This window comes from Lissotriton vulgaris, chromosome 2_1 (genome assembly GCF_964263255.1).
Source record: "Lissotriton vulgaris chromosome 2_1, aLisVul1.2, whole genome shotgun sequence".
NCBI lineage: Eukaryota > Metazoa > Chordata > Amphibia > Caudata > Salamandridae > Lissotriton > Lissotriton vulgaris.
Window position 1 is genome coordinate 883,377,908 of NC_141687.1, and position 20,937 is coordinate 883,398,844.

General features: G+C 41.6%; 1 protein-coding gene across 2 annotated transcripts in view; it reads right to left on the bottom strand.

The window, feature by feature from the left end:
- Window positions 1-12,048: 12,048 nt before the first annotated feature.
- The window catches only part of NCMAP (non-compact myelin associated protein), a 222,077-nt gene continuing 213,188 nt past the window's right edge, over window positions 12,049-20,937 (bottom strand). The window contains exons 4-5 of one of the 2 annotated variants that reach the window (XR_015308434.1): window positions 16,076-19,737; window positions 12,049-15,252 (exon numbers count right to left, since the gene is read on the bottom strand). Coding sequence is in view for 1 of the 2 variants with exons in the window: in XM_086956401.1 (XP_086812527.1) it covers window positions 19,587-19,737 (151 nt within the window). In the remaining variant the exon portion in view is untranslated. Of the gene's footprint in view, window positions 19,738-20,937 lie in introns of both variants that reach the window. The other variant, XM_086956401.1, reaches the window with a different exon arrangement.

Here is a 20,937-nt window from a genome sequence, read left to right on the forward strand (position 1 = left end):
CTCCTCCTCTGGGAGGCAGTTTTATCACACTGGTAACAGTCCAACGAATGTTGTTTTCAGAGTGTCGATTTAGTTCAAAATGTTTCACCAGTGGTGCATTTGCTGTTTTACATCTTATTCTGCTTTGATGTTGGGAAATGCGTAGGCAAATATTTTGCGTGGTTTGCCCAACATATATTTTGTTGCAAGGACAGAAAATTGCGTACACAACATTGCATGTATTGCAGTTTGTAAACATTCTCAGTTCATTCCGGATATCTTTAAACACAAATTCCTTGCATTCTATTGTGAAGTCGTATACCATACAATTGCCACATTTGGAGTGTCCCTTCAGTGGTGCAAGGGACCAAAGGTCGTGCAGAGTGGGATTGTGAATTTTGGAGGTGGGTAATGCGGCGCTCACCAAATGGTCTTTGATATTTTTGCTGTTCTTAAAAGCAAACATTGGAAGTTCCAGGTTGAGGGTGCTGGAATTCAGAATGGGCCAATTTTTTCTGATAGTTTCTCGAATTGCATTTGTAACTGGGGAAAAGGTAGTTACGCATACCAGGCGCTCAGTGTGGGTTCTACTCTTAGGTTCTAGTAAGGCCTCACAGGGACAGTACCATGCCCTTTTCATCGCATTACGGACAAGTCGGCTTGGGTATCCTCTACTTGTAAGTTTGGTACATAATGTCTTAGCCTCAAAGAAGTAATCATTTTAAGCGGGCAATTTCTCCTAATCCTTAAGAATTGTGAAAAGGGCAGGCTAACTCTAAGTGCCCGGGAATGATTGCTACTGTAACTAAGCAGTGTGTTGCGCTCTGTGGGTTTTCGGAATAGTCCTTTTATAAGAGATCCGTCAGCATGCTTGATTACTAGGTCTAGAAAAGGGATGGATGTTTTATCATGAGTTAAAGTAAATTTCAACCCTCCATAATTATTGTTGATCCAATGGAGGGATCACTGAAATAATATCGAGGGTCAAAATATCGACTTGCAAAAATATCGTGGACAAAATATCGACAGTCAAAATATCGAGTTTGTATCTACAAACAGGTAAGTACAAAAATATTGAGTACAAAATATCGTTTACAATAATATAGTTGTAAAAAATATCGACTTTATTAAAAACAGTGTTAAATTTAATTAATATGAAAATTTAATTACTAAAATATACTTAAAAATACTTACATTAACTTATAATAATAAAATAATAAATGAAAATATAAAAAAAAAAAATTACAATCTTATTTGTTAAAACATATATATATAGTAACATACTATAATTAAATAAGATACTATTATATTACCGTACGATACCAAAGAGTGCAAGCGTAGGGAAAGCGTTGGATAGCGTAGGGGTTAAAATTACTATTCCCACTCCAGTGGGTTCAACAGTAGGGAAAACTGACCCTGAAGCCTAAAAATACCCCTTTACCCAAAAACCCAAAACTGACCCTGAACCCTAAAAATACCCCTTTACCCAAAAACTGAAAACTGACCCTGAACCCTAAAAATACCCCTTTACCCAAAAACTGAAAACTGACCCTGAACCCTAAAAATACCCCTTTACCCAAAAACTGAAAACTGACCATGAACCCCAAAAATACCCCTTTACCCAAAAACTGAAAACTGACCCTGAACCCTAAAAATACCCCTTTACCCAAAAACTGAAAACTGACCCTGAACGCTAAAAATACCCATTTACCCAAAAACTGAAAACTGACCCTGAACCCCAAAAATACCGCTTTACCCAAAAACTGAAAACTGACCCTGAACCCTAAAAATACCCCTTTACCCACAAACTGAAAACTGACCCTGAACCCTAAAAATACCCCTTTACCCAAAAACTGAAAACTGACCCTGAACCCCAAAAATACCCCTATACCCAAAAACTGAAAAATGACTCTGAACCCTAAAAATACCCCTTTACCCAAAAACTGAAAACTGACCCTGAACCCTAAAAATACTCCTTTACCCAAAATTAATTAATATTATTTAATTACCAATTAATTATTAATTAACAATAACAATAAAGTAAATATATTAGCACATTAGCTGTAATTAATTTAATTTAATAATTAATATTTTTTTTTCAAAATAATTAATTAACAATAACTAAAAATTATATATATAAATAAATTACTCTAATTAATGTAATTAACTAATTAGTTACCAAATAATTACTAATTAAAAATATGTAAAAAATTATATTAATTAATTAACTAATTAATATTAATTAATTATCAATTAATTATTATTTAAAAATAATTACAAACATATATTAATTAATTAATTAATTATTAAATTACTCCCCACCCTTATCCCCTATTAACCCAACATCCCGCTCCTAAACATTAACTACAAATTATATTACTATTAATAATTTTTTTTAATTTATTTATCCTTTTTTCTACATATTATAGAAATTTTTTACTTTGACTATTTATATATATTTTGTCGATATTTTTGTACTCGATATTGTTTTAACATTATTTTAATCGATATTTTGACCAACGATATTTTTGTACTCGATATTTTATTATTCTCAATATTTTTAACTCGATATTTTGTCCATTCGATATTTTGGAGTCGATATTTTGTCTGTGCACCCCAATGGAGGAAAGACTCCAGTATGGTCACGTCTCCCTGCCAGATGAGAAAATATTGTCTATGTAACGTTTCCATTTTCCAATGCATGTGTAGAAAGGATTTGTGTCTGATAGAATGTGGTTGCGTTCAAGTGAGTCCATATACAGAATGGCCAGGTTAGGAGCAAAAAGAGCCCCCATGGACGTACCTCTCACTTGCTGGCAGAATTGATCTTCAAATAGAAAAAAATTCTAGTAAGACAGACCTTTAAAAGTTGAAGAATGAAGATGGTCGCCACTGTATGTGGTCGGGGTCTTTGATTGAGTACGAGTTCCATGACTATCAATGAGTCTCTCTGTGGGATGTTTGTGTACAAGGACTCTACGTCCAATGTTCACAAAATCTCGCAGTCTGGGTCAAAAGGATAGTTCTCTATGAGATTGATCATGGACATGCTATCCCGGATGTAACATTCGGTCAGAGGGACAAAATCTTTAATAAAGTGGTTGACATAGTGGCCCAAAGGCTCCAGGATCGAACCGCAGGCAAAAACAATTGGTCGGCCTGGTGGGTTGTCCAATCTCTTGTGAACCTTGGGTAAAGTATAAATCACAGGAGTGCAAGGGGATTTAGTGTTGAGAAATTCAAATTCATGTTTGCTCGGAAAACCTTCTTGGAGCCCTCCGTCAGTGATTTGTCTCATTAGGGACTTGGTGGGATTAGTGGGTAGCTTACAGTAATGGTCCGTATTGGACAATTGACGGTTTAGTTCTTCTTTATATTTGTTGATTTCTTGGAGCACAATGCCGCCGCCTTTATCGGCCATTTTAATCACCAGGTTGGCATTCTCACACAAAGTTGTTATGGCAGACTTTTCCTCTATAGACATGTTATAGGGAATGAAGAGGTGTGAGTTCGCTAGGCGAGATGCTTCTTTTAGGACCATGTTTTTAAACAATATGATCTCACTGGGAATCATTTTGAAAAATGGTGAGAAGTTGGATGGGGGTCTAAATGGTGTGTTAGACATTATGGGGGGGCTTGTGTTCTGTAACAAAATAGGTGTGTAGCCAGATTGTTTTGGAAAAACGTAAGTAACTTGGATTGTAGATCCAAGAAGTTCGGCTAAGTTGTTGGAACAAAGGAGAGACCTTTACTAAGGATTGAAATCTCATGACTGGTTAGTACATGTGTGGAGATGTTGAAAATGGGGATAGCCATACTGTTGGAGCTCAAGTCAGAGTCCTGGGCGCAGTTCACCATTGGTAGAACTTCTGCCTTGTCTGCCTCTCTCCTGTGGGGTTGTAAAAACGGGGTTGCTGTTTTACCCGACCTCTCTTTGGGGGGTCTGACTGTTCCCATCCTAAAAAATTAGTATTCAGGTTTCTTGTAGAAGCGCTTGTTCCTTCCACTGCGTCTGAATTATCGGATGATTCAGCAGAAGTGTCCAAGAATCCAACCAGATTGTTACGTCTATTAAAGCAACCCCAAGATCTGGAGTTTGGGGGGGTATTACTGTAAGACCTGTTTCTGTAGAAGTCTTTATTTAGATAGGGGTAAGCGCGCTCTTTTGCAAAGGATTTAATCTCCTTCTTCACTTTGTTAGATTTTTTGTTTTGTTCCAATCAGTGGAATTCCTCAACTGTTTTCTCAACTTCCATGTAACGCGAGCGAACACCTAGCGCTGGCAGCCTGCCAGCCTCTGTTGCTTCAGGCTGTAAGAAAACTCATCCATATTACGAGATTTGAAGATTTTTGGTTCAAGGTGTTTACATGCAACCTGTTTTGTTTAACGTCCAGCGGAGTGGGAAGCACTACAAAGAATTATAAGGGGCACCAAACACCAGAGGCACATTTCACAACAGGCAATCGGGATAAAATGTTGAGAAAAACACCACGTCTCTATGGAGAAAGCTGTCTACAATAAAAGCAAAACCTCCCTTCAAATAAAAAATGAAAATGGCCCATTGACACCAGGCTCGGTTGTTAAAAAAACAAGCCTTGAGGCTTGAAGTCCGATGTGAGCGACAAAAGTAAAAGTGAGGGGGGGGGGTGCAAGCCCAGATGATGTCTGCGTGCGCTGAAAGAAAAACAAGCAGAGGAACCTCAATAAAGCATACGAGAAGGGAGGGGGTTATGCAAATAAAGAAGCCTGATTAAAGCTGACGAGAAGGGAGGGGGAGAAGGGAGGGGAAAGTGTGAGCAAAGGAGCCATTAGAAAAAACCCAGATGGCAGCTGTGCATGTGCAGGCTCTCGTGAACGCAGGCATTAGGCCAGCAAAACCCTGTGGGTAGCACTTTGAAAACCCACTTACTATAGTCGTGCAAGCAGCGCATGCGCTGCTCTAGGCTCGACCGAAAAATGGCTGTGGCTGCAGCACTTTGCATCAGTTGAAGACTGCCAACCAAATACGCCTGAAGGCCAAGGTAAAGAGAGTTGTTGTAATCCAGCCTAGCGATCACCAAGGCCTGAACGACCGTCTTTCTATGCGAGACAGGAAGTAGGGGGAGAACGTTTTGCAGCATTCTCAACACCCCAAAACAGTTTCCAGCCACTTATTGTATCTGGGCCTTCATTGAGAGGGTCTCATCCAGTTTAACCCCTAAATTTTTTACCGTAGTCACTGGTGCTGAAAGGGGGGGGGGACATATCTTGCGGCCACCAATTAAGCCAAGCATCGCAATGGCTGGAGCCAAAGAAAATAATCTCTGATTTATGCGAGTTAAATTTCAGTTGGTTAATTCTGAGCCAGGAAAAAACCTTGGATAAACAATTTTTAATAGCATTGCCATTGAACTCAGCCTCCTTCTCACATGTGAACAACAGGGGAGTATAGTCCGCATCCGAAATTATTTTTGCACTATGATTCTTGGCTAGGAGTGCGAGACGGGCCATATGCAGATTGAACAGAGTAGGGCTCAAGATTGAGCCCTGAGGAACTCCGACGTTCATAGGCAGTATATCGGCGGTGAAAGGAGGGGACCAAATTGTTTGTTTGTGGTCATTAAGGAAGGAGGTGAATCATCTCAATACCGTACCTCCGACTCCACACTCCTCAAGTCTGCTCAGCAGTCTGTTATGGGGTACGGCGTCCAAGGCAGCAGAGAGGTCCAACAACACCAGTGCTGCATTGCCTCCTTTATCCAATTGGGTTTTAATAGCTTCAGCAACTTCTAGTAATGCAGCTTCCGTGCTGAAGTTAGCCTTGAAACCGGACTGGCTGTAAAGAAGCAGATGAGTGGCCTCCACATATTCTATGGTGATCAAATTGACATTGGGCTTGAAGAAAAAAGGCAATAAAGAGATGGGTCTGTAATTACAAGCTGCACCCGGGTCGGCTGATGTTAGCAGCGGGAGGATTTTGGCGTGTTTCCAGGACTGAGGCATAAGGCCCTCTGGGCCACATCATTTTGTTGGCAAAACTGTCTGACTACTTGAATTCATCAGGTGAGCTAGTTAAGGTTAGGTTTTGCACAGAAAGGTTCCTCATGGGTCAGTCCAGTGGCTCAGGAGAGTGTAAGCAGAGGATCCAACCAATTTCAAAGAGGCATATAACTGACAAGTGCTGCTGCATTAACAGGGCCTTCGTCCACATTATATCACCTAAGCAGGGAAACCCATTAAGGTATTGGTTAGTCTACCCTGGCTTTTGGCTGGAGGAAGGGCTATGTTGTACTTGACCCTTTCTTCAGAGTCAACCCCAAACTTTTTGCCTTCAACATCCTCCTTTCTGAACTCATTTTTGTTGGCTTTTAGGACTCTGCACACTCAACCACAGCTAACCAGTGCTGAAGTGCTTGTGCTCTCTTCTTAAATATGGTAGAACTGGATTACAACTAATTTGCATATTTAACTTACTTGTAAGACCCTAGTACAGTAGTACTACCTGAAAAGTAAATGCTACAAGTAGTCCTACAGCACAGATTGTGCCACCCACTTAAGTAGCCCTTTAAACATATCTCAGGCCTGCCAATGCAGCAGCTGTGTGCAGTTTTAAACTGCAGATCTGTTGGTCAGACTCTATGAGATGGGTCTGAGGGGGACGGTGCTCAGCTGGTTTACTTCCTTCCTGGCTGGCCGTCGACAAACGGTCTGGTCTAGCTCTGCTGAGATGCTGCATTTGGGAGTCGGAGTCCCGCAGGGCTCGGTATTGAGCCCGACTCTTTTTAACATCTTTATGACCCCTCTGGTGGCTCTGGCCGAGTCTTTCGGGCCCAGATCGTATCCTACGCAGATGACACCCAGCTGCTTTTTACCTGCCGGAAAGGAGGGGATTTTGATGGAGAGAGCATCCGTGAGTGCCTGAGTGCTGTTTTTAAGTTGCTCCAACTGAACAGCCTCAAGTGCAACTCTGACAAATCAGAGGTGCTCTTCTTCGGCTGTCAATCCGATCCAGACTGGCATGTATGGTGGCCGGCTGATATGTCTCCTCCTGGGCGATCGTCTCGGGCTCGCTAAGAACCTGGGGATCAAGATAGACAACGGTCTGACTCTAAGATCACAGGTCCTGGCCCTTACTGGCACCTGCTTTGGCCTGCTCCGTATGCTTCGGAAATTTTTCCCTCTGCTCTCCGAGGACCACAGGAGGGTTACGGTGCAGGCCTTGATTGGTTCACGTTTGGATTATTCAAACGTCTTATATCTTGGCCTGCCGGAATATCTCCTGCAACGTATGCAGGTGGCCCAGAACGCGGCAGCGCGTGCCATCTTTGGCCTGCATAGGCGAACCAGAGTCTCTGGCTTATTGCAATCGCTTCACTGGCTGCCTATTCGCCAGAGGTTAGCTTTTAAAGCCTTAACGCTCGCTCATAAGGCCTTTTATGCAACAGGGGCTAAATACCTGCAGAAGAGGTTCTTTGCCTATCGCCCTCTCCGATCGTTGAGGTCTGAGTCTCTGTTCTTGGCCACTGTTCCTCGTGTGAGGAAGACACGCATGGGAGGTCGCTCCTTTAAGCGCCAGGCCCCTCATTCTGGAACTCTTTGCCCCTACCTCTTCGTAGCACATCTAATCTGCTGGCTTTTAGGAAGGGCCTGAAAACCTGGCTCTTTGCCTCTTAGATTTCTGCCCTACTGACCTGTTTTTAGCTGTTTGTTGTGTTTAGCGTTTTCAGCTTGTCAATAAAGCGCCGGGACACTCTTTTGAGTAGCCGAGCGCTATAAAAGACACAAAATAACATAACATAACATGTTGACCTGGCAATATAAACCTTTTGCCAGGTCCAAACCTTCATTTTTAATGCATGTCACTCCTAGGATATGCCCTGAACATCCCAGAGGGCAGGGTGCAGTGTATTCAAAAGGTTGGACATGTACTTTTAAGTTTTACATGTCCTGGTAGTGAAACTCAAATTTGATTTTCAATACTGCACGTCCTGCCTCCCTCATAGGATAACATTGGAGTTACATTATTTCATTTATTATGCTGTAACTTCCAATCGGGAGTAGGTAGGAATATTGTGATTGGGGTCTAAAGGATTGTAATTAAAAGCACCCTCTAAAGGCAAAGTCAGAGTTGTAGTCACATTTCTGAAGATTCCACTTTTAGAAAGTTAGCATTTTCTTGTCCTAAACATTTGGTGACTGCAGCTTGATGCTGGGTCACATGACTAGGTGTAGCTGACAGTTGGTCTTTGTGTATTGCTCCCAGAAAGTAAGATGGGACACTTTGAGTTAACGAGGGGAGGAGCTGTCACCTACTACACTTTCACATCACAAATGCCTGAGCACTTTCACAAAGGGGTTGTGTCAGGCCCAGGGGCGCTTGCAGTCTAGGGCCCGCCCCATTTGGCCTACGGCCATGTCCCAAACGTTTATGTGGAAGGACTCATGGGTCTTCCCCTGCTGGACATTGGTGGTTGCTTTGTTATAGGGCTAGGGCAGGCTAAACTTTGGAAATGTATTTTGCCCTAAAAATTCCATTGATTCCCTATGGTCCGCGAGATGAGTGAGGTTTGGCAGGGTACGCGAGATGAGTGAGGTTTGGCAGGGTGCGCGAGATGCGTGCACTTTGGCAACCGCGTACCGCGAGATGCGTGCAATTTGGCATGCTGTCGCATTTCAACGCCGCAAGCAGGGGAAATTACGCGGGTGTGGTTACGTTGATGCACGTGACCACACCCAAGGATCTGTGCTCACTATTCTGGAGATTTCTGAGAAGGAGGTTGATTCCAGGCAGGCTCTGTGTTTTGGTATGATGTTTAACCCTTTGATGCAGATTTGTGTGTGCCGCGCTGGAGCAGACCTTTCCGGAGGAGCTTCTTGAGTTGGTAACTTCTCCGGCAGTCTTTGAGAAGGTGGTTTTGGACCGGATTTCTTCGAGGAATTTCTTCCTTTGGGGTCCAGAGTTTGCAGATGAACCTATAATAAAGAGTAGGTCGTACTCTTTAGGTATGAAGGCGATTTAATGCACAAAAAGGTTTTTATTTTTTGTATTTACAGAATCTAAAGAGCAAGAAAGATTTAAACGCTGTTTCAGTTTTTTATATCATGTTATTTAAGAAATTAGAAATCTTCAATGTTTTTGGTATGAAGTAAACCCAACATAATATTTCGAATAGAAAGTTATTGTTTTAGCACAGAAACAAGATAAATCTCTTGCTTATGTTTTCTACATTTAACTTGATTATGAAGCTATAACAAGACAAAATTAGAGTGTTTTTTGCAATACACAGTTTCGTGCTATGTGAACAAGTTTAAAGGTTTTGATACTATTACAGAAGATAATGTAAATCGTGCTATTTTTTCTGAGAGAGTTATTATCAGAATAGTACAGATGTTTTATGTGCAAAGAAATATCAAGCATTTGGAGAATAATTAGTATAAAAGGTCTAATTGCAAGAGGTTTAATTGCGATATTATTCCACAGAATTTTGTGAAGTGAATCTAGTTTTACATGAAAACTCCATGCTTAGATTGCTGCTTGCATTAAGGAAAAGTTACTGAAATATAAGTAAATAGGTATTAGTGTGTGTCTAACTTTTTCCTTTTCAGATCTCCCTCCCAGCTGTTCCCTTCCCAACTCCCCTTTCCCCCCCGCTTGATCACTTCAATATTCTGTGTAATAATTACAATCAGAATTGGAGGTATCGAGAGGTGGGCCCTTATATCATCACATCAGATTCCGAGGAAGACTTCGTCTGACAGGTTGTCACTAGTCTTTTGTGACCCTAGATAAGCTAGGACCCGGACATGGAGGAAGGGGATGCATGACACATCAGGGGGGTGGAAACCTCTAAAAGCTTCTTCTACCTCAAAGTGGACACCAGATATAAATATTGGACCTCAGACCCCAACTTTTCAATACACTTCTGGACATGTGGAGATTGCTAGGAAGAAGGACAGATGTGCTGCTGAAAGGACTGCCAATCTTTTGGACTGCTGGCCTGCTGCCCTCTTGCCTAGGTGAGAAGACTGGACCGGTGTTTCTAAACCCAGTACACAAGAGTGACTCCAATGACTTGTACGGATGGCCTGCTGAGTAGAGGTTTCATGCTCAGAACTGGCTTCCAACAACCTTAAACCCAGCACCTGGACTCTGCAATCTGCAAGTGGTGCCTCCCCAGTCTTGGATACTTGGAAGTGGATCTGAAGGTGCTCTGCCAGCCAATCTGTGAGTTCAGCACAATTGCTGCAACTCTTCCATGGCACATCTTTTGCAGAACCAGCGCGTCGCTTCTGCTGTTCGATGCATCACCCTTGGAACCAACAAAGCCTTTGCTGCACAGACATCTCAAAGGCAAGGATTTCGCATTGTCTACGCAGCCAGTCAGAACTTCCACTGCATGATGCATCTCCATGCAAGGATATTGCCTTGCCTCACGCATACCATTGGAACAGTCGTTGTGCAACATATCTCCACACAAGGACATTGCATTGCCTCTGCTGTACAACGCATCCTCGACACAAGACTCCACATCTTTTCGCAACCAGGATTTAAGGAAGTCATGTTCAGCAGCTCTAACTGTGTCCCTGAAGCCAGTCCGCGCTCTATAACAGATTACCTGAACTTGTGACTGTGTCCTGGTCTGGCACAACCAGATAACCACAGTTGTTGCTTTTTGGAGCTATTATTACTTAAACGTTTAAGATTGCATAGCTCCAGTTCTTCTTATTGGATTATTATTATTTCAGTCTTGATTTATTTATTTAAATGTACCCTAGTTTTCTAAATTAGTACACGATCTTTCTTGTGTTGTGTGACGGTTTATTGCTGCTTGAAGTGCTGCATAAACTCTTTACACATTGCCACTAAGTTAAGCCTGACTGCTGTTTGCCAAGCCTCCATAGGGTTCAGCACGGGTTAATAAAGGCCTCCCTCCACAAACTCCAGTTGGGAGCATGAACATTTGCCACAGAGGTGTTCTCATACCATGCAGATGTTCAAATGACTTTTGTCAAACTGCTAGTAAATGTGTAACACATTCTCAATAGCGTTATTTAATGTATTTAAAATTAAGCTGTCTGAATCATAATATCATTCAAAATTGCCTAATGCTCACCTTCCATGTAACAGCACACCCGGGAATTTTATTTTATGTTATGTTATGTTATGTTATGTTATGTTACGACTATTTATTGTGCGCACAGATACTCCAGCCAAGGAGCGTCCTGGCGCAGAGACAAGGTAGCACGTAACACAACAAGAGGCTAAAACAGAAACTAATAGACAGCTAAAACAAGAAAGTTTTTATAGCCCTCCGAAAGGACAGAAGGTCCTCCAGCAAGCGGATTTCAACAGGCAAGGAGTTCCATGCTGACGCAGCCATTACCCTAAACGAGCGGCCTCCCATGCGGCTAAGCCTGAATCTGGGAACCACCGCATTTTACCAATGCAATACTACTTTCTGGCCCAAATAAATTTTGAGATGGAGAAGTTCATGTAGTTGTGGTATGACAAGACTCCCACGGTCAGTGGCCAATTGTATGCTAAGTAATGCCAAGGACACTTGACTAACCGCAGACTCCATGTTTAAAAGATCCACTAACTTTTAGGCACTTCACACACATTTCCTTATAAGGGCATAACTTTCTATTTCTGGAGAGGGGGTTTTAAGGGTACCAAGGGGCTCCTGAGAAAGTGCATGATTTACAGAATATCTGTGGAGTTTCACAAAATTCCCCATTCTCTGACCCAACTAAATACATTGATATATGCACACTGGTAAACATATTGGTTTGACAGGACTCTAAATTAAACTTCAAAATACAGAACTCATTTACTGCCCTTATAAAAACAATAACTGCTCTACTTTTCTACATTAATGTACAGTTTTCTTGATTGTTTCCAGGTTAAGTGATATTTCAAATTGGTCGGGGCAAGTTTTCTGAATTGTGTATTCCTATACCAATATATTTCAAAAATATGTTCTCAGTCTGATTTTTTTTTTAAAGTATTCTAGTGTGATTTTTTATTTTTTTTATCCAATTGTTCAATTGAAACAAAATTGCGGAGAAAAGACAGTGATACACACAAATTATATTAAATATTTTACTTTATTTATATATGTTAGGCTAACATATATCTCTTTTTTAAAACTTTATTTCTACAGAAAGAATTCATAGTTCTGTCATGCACAATTCCCCTTTGGCTCATACGGGAAGCAGGTACATGGGACCTAGGCACTTTTTTTTAAGGCAATAGTTGACATTTCATTTTTTGAAAACAAATTGACAGAGACATTAAGCTCAAAAACACACTCTTTACGTTACTTAGTAGATTTCGTTTTTAAACGTTTTACATGAAAAAATGGTTAGAAATAGTTAGTCTTTAACCAACAAAATTCTGAAACTAGTTTAAAAGCTATTCTAACTCAAGCCCCAGGATATGAGGGGCAGAGTGTTATTCAATGATTTGATACAAAATGAATTTCACCAACCTGCCCTTCTTCTCAGTGAAGTCTTGCAATTACAAGTGATTTTTGTATTTCTACTACCAATACAAAATGACATCTTATACACCTAAATTTTAAGTTACAATATTATTTGTTTAACTAATACTGCGGTGGCGTATTACACTTTACTAAGAAAGTGTTATCTATCGAAAAGTTCCTGTTCCATTGTTTTTTACCCTAAAGTTTTTAATCAGCTTGATTTTGTACCAGTAGTTTTCAACCAAAATACCCACGATGAGCATATGTGTAACATTCAAGGCTGCACAAAGATTGGCAACCATGTTCAGAATGTACCACCACTTTTGTGTTTATTCCTGTTTCACATGCAGAATGAAAAATAAATAAGTTCACACTTTTTTTTTATAAATTAGAGAGAAATTTAAAGAGATGAAGTTGAAAAAGGTTCTTCAGAATGCAGTTCAATTGACAAAAAAGATTGCTTACAAATGGTAGATGCCTGGGGAAGTGAGAACATCCTTACGACAAAATAGAAAACACGCCTTTAAAATGACAAACAATACTCTCAGTATCCTTGTTGTTAAAATAGGTTTTACCGAAAAAGATAGAGCTATTTTTTCAGATCTAGAAGCAGCATTTGATAATGCTGATGAAGATCTTTCTAGAATTGCCCTGTGATATCATCATGTCCTGGAACCTCCGATTAGTGTTGAATGTATGTTTTACCATCATAATCATGCAGTGGCCTGTCTTGGAATGATGAGTGAATGTATGTGTAGTTTCCAATTAATAAGGAAATCCATCAGGGTTGCCTTTTGGCATTTATGTGTGTTAATGTGTTGAGTAATAATCTTTCTGCTACTTTTAAGTATATTACTGCAATTGTTCCAGTTCTTAATAGGGTGGATCTTTCGTGGCTCCTATTTGCAGGCAATGCCACTGTAATAGCTAGAATTGACAACTCCCAACATAGGCTCCAGTCTGTTTCTGTAAGTTATTGTAGAAGTAAATAATTGTCAGAGGGAAAGAAATGTAATATTTTTGATCCTTGGCAAACATAAAAGTAGCTTGGAGAAAGTTTGTTTAAAACATTTGCCATTGTCAGAGTGTGAACCAAAAAGATTTGCATAATCTATTTATTGAGGTGTTTTTCAGAGCACAGCATGTCACTTTACAGTTTCCTTAGACTACTGAGAGAGAAAAAGTTTAGTTATTAAAAGTGTCAGTCCAATCAGCTCAGATGACCAATTGTGTTTGATATTGTGCAATTGTCAGCTGTCGTCTGAGCAGAGTTCAGTTGTAGGATCTCAAGTTGTGTTTGAGGGCACTACATAGCGTGGACCAGTGTACACACCTAATGATATTCCCATTTTCATTTTTGTGAAAGATTTTTGTTTAATCGGATTGGTGGGCATCGAGCGGAGGTCTAAGTGAGGTGTACATTTATGCAAGTCATTGGGGCATTGGCTCCAGTAAGGGTTATGCATGGTGCAGAAACGTTAAATGTAATCCTACCATCTACTAGTAGCCAATGGAGTGTTTTAAGGGTGGGTTTATTGTGGTCACTCTTACTAAGGTCAAAGCAAATTCCAGCTACTGATTGTGAGGTCTTTGGAGCCTGTTTTTCTAAGCAGTTGAAGTAGTAATACAGCAGTCAGTTAAAGCATTGGCAGGGTTTCTTGTCATCTCCATTTGGTGGTTGGTTGTGGAGAAGTTGGAGAGTTTATAGAAGACGGAAGAGCTGTATGTTTATAGACTTCAGCACTGTGTTCATTTAGGGAGCACTAGTGAGTTTGGCATTCAAATGGATATCCAGATCCTTACGTTTGCAGTGTAATAAGCCATTTTATAGAAGTGGAATGGAGGGACAACATCCATGAAACATTTTGTTCGTTGTGCAGACTACATTAGAATCTTAAATTTTTTTTTATAGCCAAGCAGTGTGAATGAATGCATGAAAGCATTTGTAGAGCGCACAGCTACTCAACAAGACTGTAGTAAGGAAGTCCATCATTTCAGTTTGGCCGGCCGTCTTAGGGCGGTCATACCGACATGTGCACTTAGCATTCTCCAACCTGAGCTGTGTTGCACAGTCAGGTGGAGAACACACAGGCTCCCAAGGCCCTGTCTGACTGGCAAACCAGGCCTCTCAGACCAATCCTGGCGCTTCTCTCATACTGGGTAATAGCAATCCCAGCATGACAGCAGCGTTGGTATTGGCATCTGGGAAATTGCGCAACGTGCACCAGTCGAGGATCAGGTGAGGAGGAAGTTGGGGGACGCAGCATCAGGCTAGTGGTAATCTTTGTTTAATGTTTTTGTTTGTATTTTTCTATTCCCACCTTACCACGTCTCATTGGGAGCAACCGCCACTGGCCATATCTCAGCTTTTAACAAGGGCCCAATAGCTGCTTTTACCAAGGCAGATGTGTCTAGAAAAACTGCCTTTTATATGCTTTGACCAAGGATCGGGCAACTGCTTTTATGTTACACACGCTTACCAGGCATACAATGAATACACTGCTTTAGGCATTCAAGCACGTTTTGTGGATTTAAAAAGATAGGAACTATAGTTTGGAGAGCCCCTTGGCAAAGCAATGCCAGCCCTATTACCAGATTCTCGTCTGCTTAATCAAGTGGCTGTGTGGCACACTGGCTCCCAGATGAAGGATTTCAACCTGCCAAGCCATGAGGTTGAAGCGTCTTCCTTTTTAGCACATGCCTTGCATTTGTTAATCACTTAATTTGCTTCCAAGACCCTATTCATACTGCAGTGTTTTTAGGAAACGTTTGTAATCCTTTTCTTCAATTTGGCACAATAAAATGTCACTTTCTCTACATTTTAAAAATGTCAGATTGAATTTGGCACTAATGTACGCTAGCGTGGCCCGAATACCTCTGCATGCCTATTTCCCTCTTAAGCAGGCAGAGGTTCAAGGGTGAAAGGCAAAGGAAAATGTGTATAAAATATCTAGAACAAAGCCAACTAACTAACAGAATTTTTTGACTGTGAGAGATTGAGTCTCTTACCCAATACAATACAATAAGAATTTGTATAGCGCGCTACTCACCCGTAAGGGTCTCAAGGCGCTGGGTGGGGGGGGGGGTTCGCTACTGCTTGAACAGCCAGGTCTTGAGTTTTTTCCTCAAGGAGAGATGGTCCAGGTTCAGCCGTAGGTGAGTGGGGAGGGAGTTCCATGTCTTGGCTGCCAGGTAGGAGAAGGATCTTCCTCCAATGGTGGATTTGCGAATTCGTGGGACGGAGGCCAGGGCGAGGCTGGCGGATCGGAGCTGGCGGGTGGGAGTGTAGAATGTGAGGCGGCTGTTGAGGTACTTCGGGCCCGTGTCGTGGAGAGCCTTGTATGCGTGGGTGAGGAGTCTGAACGTGATCCTCTTGCTGACGGGGAGCCAGTGCAGGTCTTTCAGGTGGGCAGAGATGTGGCTGTGGCGAGGGATGTCCAGGATGAGTCGTGCTGAGGTGTTCTGAATGCGCTGGAGTCTTTTCTGGAGTTTGGCTGTCGTTCCAGCATAGAGGGTGTTCCCGTAGTCCAGACGGCTGGTGACGAGGGCCTGGGTGACCGTCTTCCTGGTTTGGGTGGGGATCCATTGGAAGATCTTTCGGAGCATGCGCAGGGTGTTGAAGCAGGAGGACGAGACGGCGTTGACTTGCATGGTCATCGTGAGGGAGGAGTCCAGGATGAAGCCCAGGTTGCGTGCGTGGTCAGTTGGCTTGGGTGCGGTGCCCAGGGCAGGGGGCCACCAGGAGACATCTCATGCAGAGGGAGATGGTCCGAGGATGAGGACTTCCGTCTTGTCTGAGTTCAGTTTTAGACGGCTGATCTTCATCCATTCTGCGACGTCTTTCATTCCTTCCTGGAGGTTGGCTTTGGCATTGGAGGGGTCGTTGGTGAGGGAGAGGATCAGCTGGGTGTCGTCGGCGTAGGAGATGATGTTGAGGTTGTGTTGGCGAGCGATGACTGCGAGAGGGCTCATGTAGACGTTGAAGAGGGTGGGCTGAGTGAGGATCCTTGCGGAACGCCGCAGATGACTTCGGTGGCTGCGGATCTGAATGGGGGGAGGCGGACTGTCTGGGTTCTTCCGGCGAGGAACTAGATGATCCACTCCAGTGCCGCTCGTTGGATTCCGGTGTTGCTGAGGCGGTGTATCAGGGTGCGGTGGCATACGGTGTCGAAGGCTGCTGAGAGGTCCAGGAGGATGAGGGCAGCAGTTTCCCCGTTGTCCAGCAGGGACCTGATGTCGCCGGTGGCTGTGATGAGGGGGGTCTCGGTGCTGTGGTTTGCTCAGAAACCGGACTGTGAGGAATCGAGGGATCCGTTGGTCTCGAGAAATGCGGAGAGTTGTCTTTTTACGGTCTTCTCGATGACTTTGGCTGGAAAGGGGAGGAGCGAGATGGGGTGGAAGTTCTTGAGGTCCGTGGGGTCAGCGGTGGGTTTCTTCAGGAGGGCGCTACCCAAGAGATAAGTATCGTAGGCATTAAGGCATGCATTATCACACATCTCAACAGTGGATTGCCTGCCTAATCTACCTGTATAAGAAGGATGCCGGCCACATTTTAAACATATATGGTAGCTTTGCATCATTGGGGCTTTTTACCCTAAAATGTAGTGGTGCAAAACACTGAACTATAACCAATATTCACATAGAGACAGCAAACAGAATAATTGAAAATCAATTGATAAACAGTGCCTCCGCAACATCAACCAAGAGATACCTCCTAGTTGGTACAGATTGCAATGTTGGGTATTGTTAAAGATGGGTCAGTAAAGTTGTACATGATTTTGTGCCCCGTCATTCATGAATTATTCATTTAGCTTGCATTTAGTGCACAATACATCTAAAATGTTTCTTGGTGTTATGAGCCTCGATTAGATTACACACAGTGTTCATATTATTTTCAACACCGCTCATTGAGATAATCAAAAGCAAGCTCAGCTATTGTATGCCTCACTCAACATATTTGCATCTCTGCAAAACTTTGAATCTACATTTTGATTTCTGATACTGTGTGTGATGTTGATTGGTCTATAGAATTTTGGAAGCGTAGACTATCAAACAAGCAGGCCTGGCCTAGAAGATGCATCTTACTCGGCCTGAAAAGTATGCATGGAATATAAACCTACAAATAGAAGGGAGGGGAGTTAGCTGAATAAATCTTGCGCCTTAATGTCACCATGCTCAGATCTTTGCTAGTCCGTCTGTGCCATTAACAGGGAAACAGGGATTTTAATGACTTGACAAAAACTTTAAAGCATTAATTTGAAAAAGCATTGCATATTTCTTAGAAGAACTTTAAAATGTCAATTATTTCAGTTTTTGAACTTTGCTTGGAATCATAGAAGGCATAAGGATGCTGAGATCCCTGCATATAAACCTAGCAACAGTAGTTCCAAGAGAGACCACCATGTCTGAACTGTTATGGTGATGAATGTCGTAAAGTCAGAAAGATTCCACAATAGCCATTGTTCCTACGACAGCCATCGGTAAAGTATATTGTCAACTTGACAGATCTCTCCGCTTTCCAAAGACATATCCTTTAAACAAATGAGCTGGCTGTAATTATAAAGCTGGTTGGCCATGTGCAGATTAAATCAACCAATGATAACCCACAACCAACTCAGTAAAGTTGAAAATGGCGGTCATGAACCTGTTATACATACGTTAAGAAAAGGAAAACTGAGTTAGGATGGAAAAAGTGTGCAAAATACAGCTGTAGACAAAATTCAATACTGTTATACTGAACTATAAATATAAATTGGAGTACCATTATGCAATCCTTATGTTTACTTTAAGCACGGTCTGGCCTTTTGGGGTTCAGTTTAACTTTATTGTTGGCTAGCAGAGCAGGAAAATTAGGCTGCTTTTAAGGTTGGACAGCATGGGACATATTCAACCCACCCATGCCTGAGTGCTGCTGTGAGGAAGTAGCACTAAGATGTCACCTGCCTTGGAAAAATAATGGGACCAGAGGCTGTGATAAGCCCTAACATTTGGCAATATGTCATCACGTTCTCTTCAGAGGTGACTAAAATCACTGTTACAGTGATAACCAATGGCATTCACGGTTTCATTCAGCAGATCCACAGATGCTCTCCTCAAAAATTACAATTGCAATGTTAATTCCCATGACATGGTCTATCAACATGAAATTTGATTAATTTCCCGTCAGACCTTAGAAATCCTTCCATTTTGACAGTCTCCACTGAGCATATTTTAAGAAAACTTACAGCACCAATCAGGAATTAGTAAGCAGCAAAAACAATGAACACGTGCTCCACCTTTTACCTCTGCACTACATTTATAAAATGTTGGCTATGTGTGATCTACTAGGACAGATGGCGGGATGTGATGTACATTCTCCACATCTAATGTCATGGCTCAACAACTTGGCTCAGAAGCTAGAGTTTGTGTAAGGTAATGATTGAAAGCGTAGCATTTTTTCCATGTCTGCAAAACAGACTGGATAGCCTTTGCATAGCAGTGAACAGTGTTAAGCAGTGTGTTGCCACTGCAGACAAGTGACTTTTTGTTTTATTTTCATGTCATGAAGTACCGCAGACTCACTTGTGTCCATCATAAGTAATAAAGTACCAGTAGTTACTTGACTAGTGAACGTTTCATTTTCACTGATGGTGCATAAATGACTACCTACAGAACCCCACCAAATCAAAAACTAATTACAGCAGTAATAATTCCGACTTCACATGACTATTTTATGATTGAACGTGCAATGCAGCCACCCCAGTCATGGAGCCATCGCTGAAAAACAATCCTGCGAATGTGTACCACTGCTAAAAACTATTTGGAGAAGAGCAGAAAACATGGCAGCTAACATTGATATTCAAGTATTTCGTGATCCACTGACTATACTATCAACATACAACATAGAGATTACTGCTATTGTTACACTCGACCAACACAAATTAAAAGAAGTATAAAACTTGTTCCATTATCCTTAGAGATAAAATCCAAATGTGGACAAATTTCATCAAAGAGTTGAATCCGTTTCTGCTACTACGAATTTAAAGAAGATAGCGATCGTTCCTGCAAATTCATGTTCAAATAGTTCAGAGATAGGCTTGTCCCATCAGCATTGTCTGTGTTTCCAAGTTATAAACATTTCCTCCACCGTTGTGTCCTTTTCGTCATCTGTTCTCCAAGTGGATGTCAACTGGTGTAGACGACACAGTGGTCGGATGACTTCCCACGCTGTTTTTCCCTGTTGCACTTGGCGTTTTTCTGCTTTTGGTGGTGTTTGTGTTTTGGGATCCAAATTCACGTTCGGTCCTTAAATTTCTGTTTAGAAAATAAAATTATATCATTACTATATGATTTCAGTATTTTTCCAAAATGTGAGCATTCACTTCCTCTACACAGAGTGTAGAATTCTATTCTTTGAACCTTATCAAGGATGTATAGCCTAGTGGCCTAAAACATACATCCTTACAGGAAATTAGACTATTCCTGGGACAGGCAACTCTTAAAGTACTACTGTGGAAAAATCCTTGTTTGAGTAAACACCACAAGAGTTTCTATGGAATACTACCACGAATGACCCCTAACCGCTCTGTAGTTTGGTGTGGTGCCCTACTAGTTGGTGCTACAAAGACTGAACATCTTGGAAAAATACAGGTTTATTTTAAAAATACAGAGCAGCAAGTATGAGTTAACTAAAAGAGGAAATTGGATTTGGAATAAGTTATGACCATCTCTAACTACATATTTGACAGGGTGTAGACAAATTATGCTTAGTAATGATCTGTATCAGGGAAATGGCATTGGTGCAATCCATTAGGGAGTGCATCAACCACACAGTTGTCATGGACTCATTCCTACAGAGCAGTACATATATACAACGGAGTAGGAACATTGCCATTTGCTTGTGGTCACCCATGAAAGATTTTTTCAAAAATGGCATCCATCTTCTATCCTGGAGGGAGAATTTCAGAGTCTCCAATCTATTAGAATTGTTGCAAAAGGCCATCTGGGGCACAACACACTTATGATCACCCATAGGCTATTGTCATGTGGCAAGAGAGCTTGGGTATAATGAAATGATTTAAAATAGTACAGACTCTCGTACAAACAGTTGACTAGCATGCACTATGTCTCTTAATAATAAGTACCCTAAAATTGTTAACACGCATTGTGGTCTAAGAACATAACTCATCTTTAACAATTGGCCAGGATTCAAGGGGTGGAAATGAAATGTAAAGGAGGTGTAGAAATATCTATAAATAATCTAAGTGACAATAGAGGAGCAAAAAGGCAAGGACTACGAAGGATCTCCCCCAGCTGAAGAAAAAACAAGAAATAGAGATTGATTTGAAGTAAAGTTTTGTAAAGCTGTGTTTCTACTTCATAGTATAAAGTACAAGAAACACTGAACTTCCATGAACTGACCAAATACGCAATGAATTAAAATGTTCTTTGCTTTTTTAAAGATTAGTAACAGTATATCCAAACCAAGCTATCATCTATTTTATGCTACTGTAA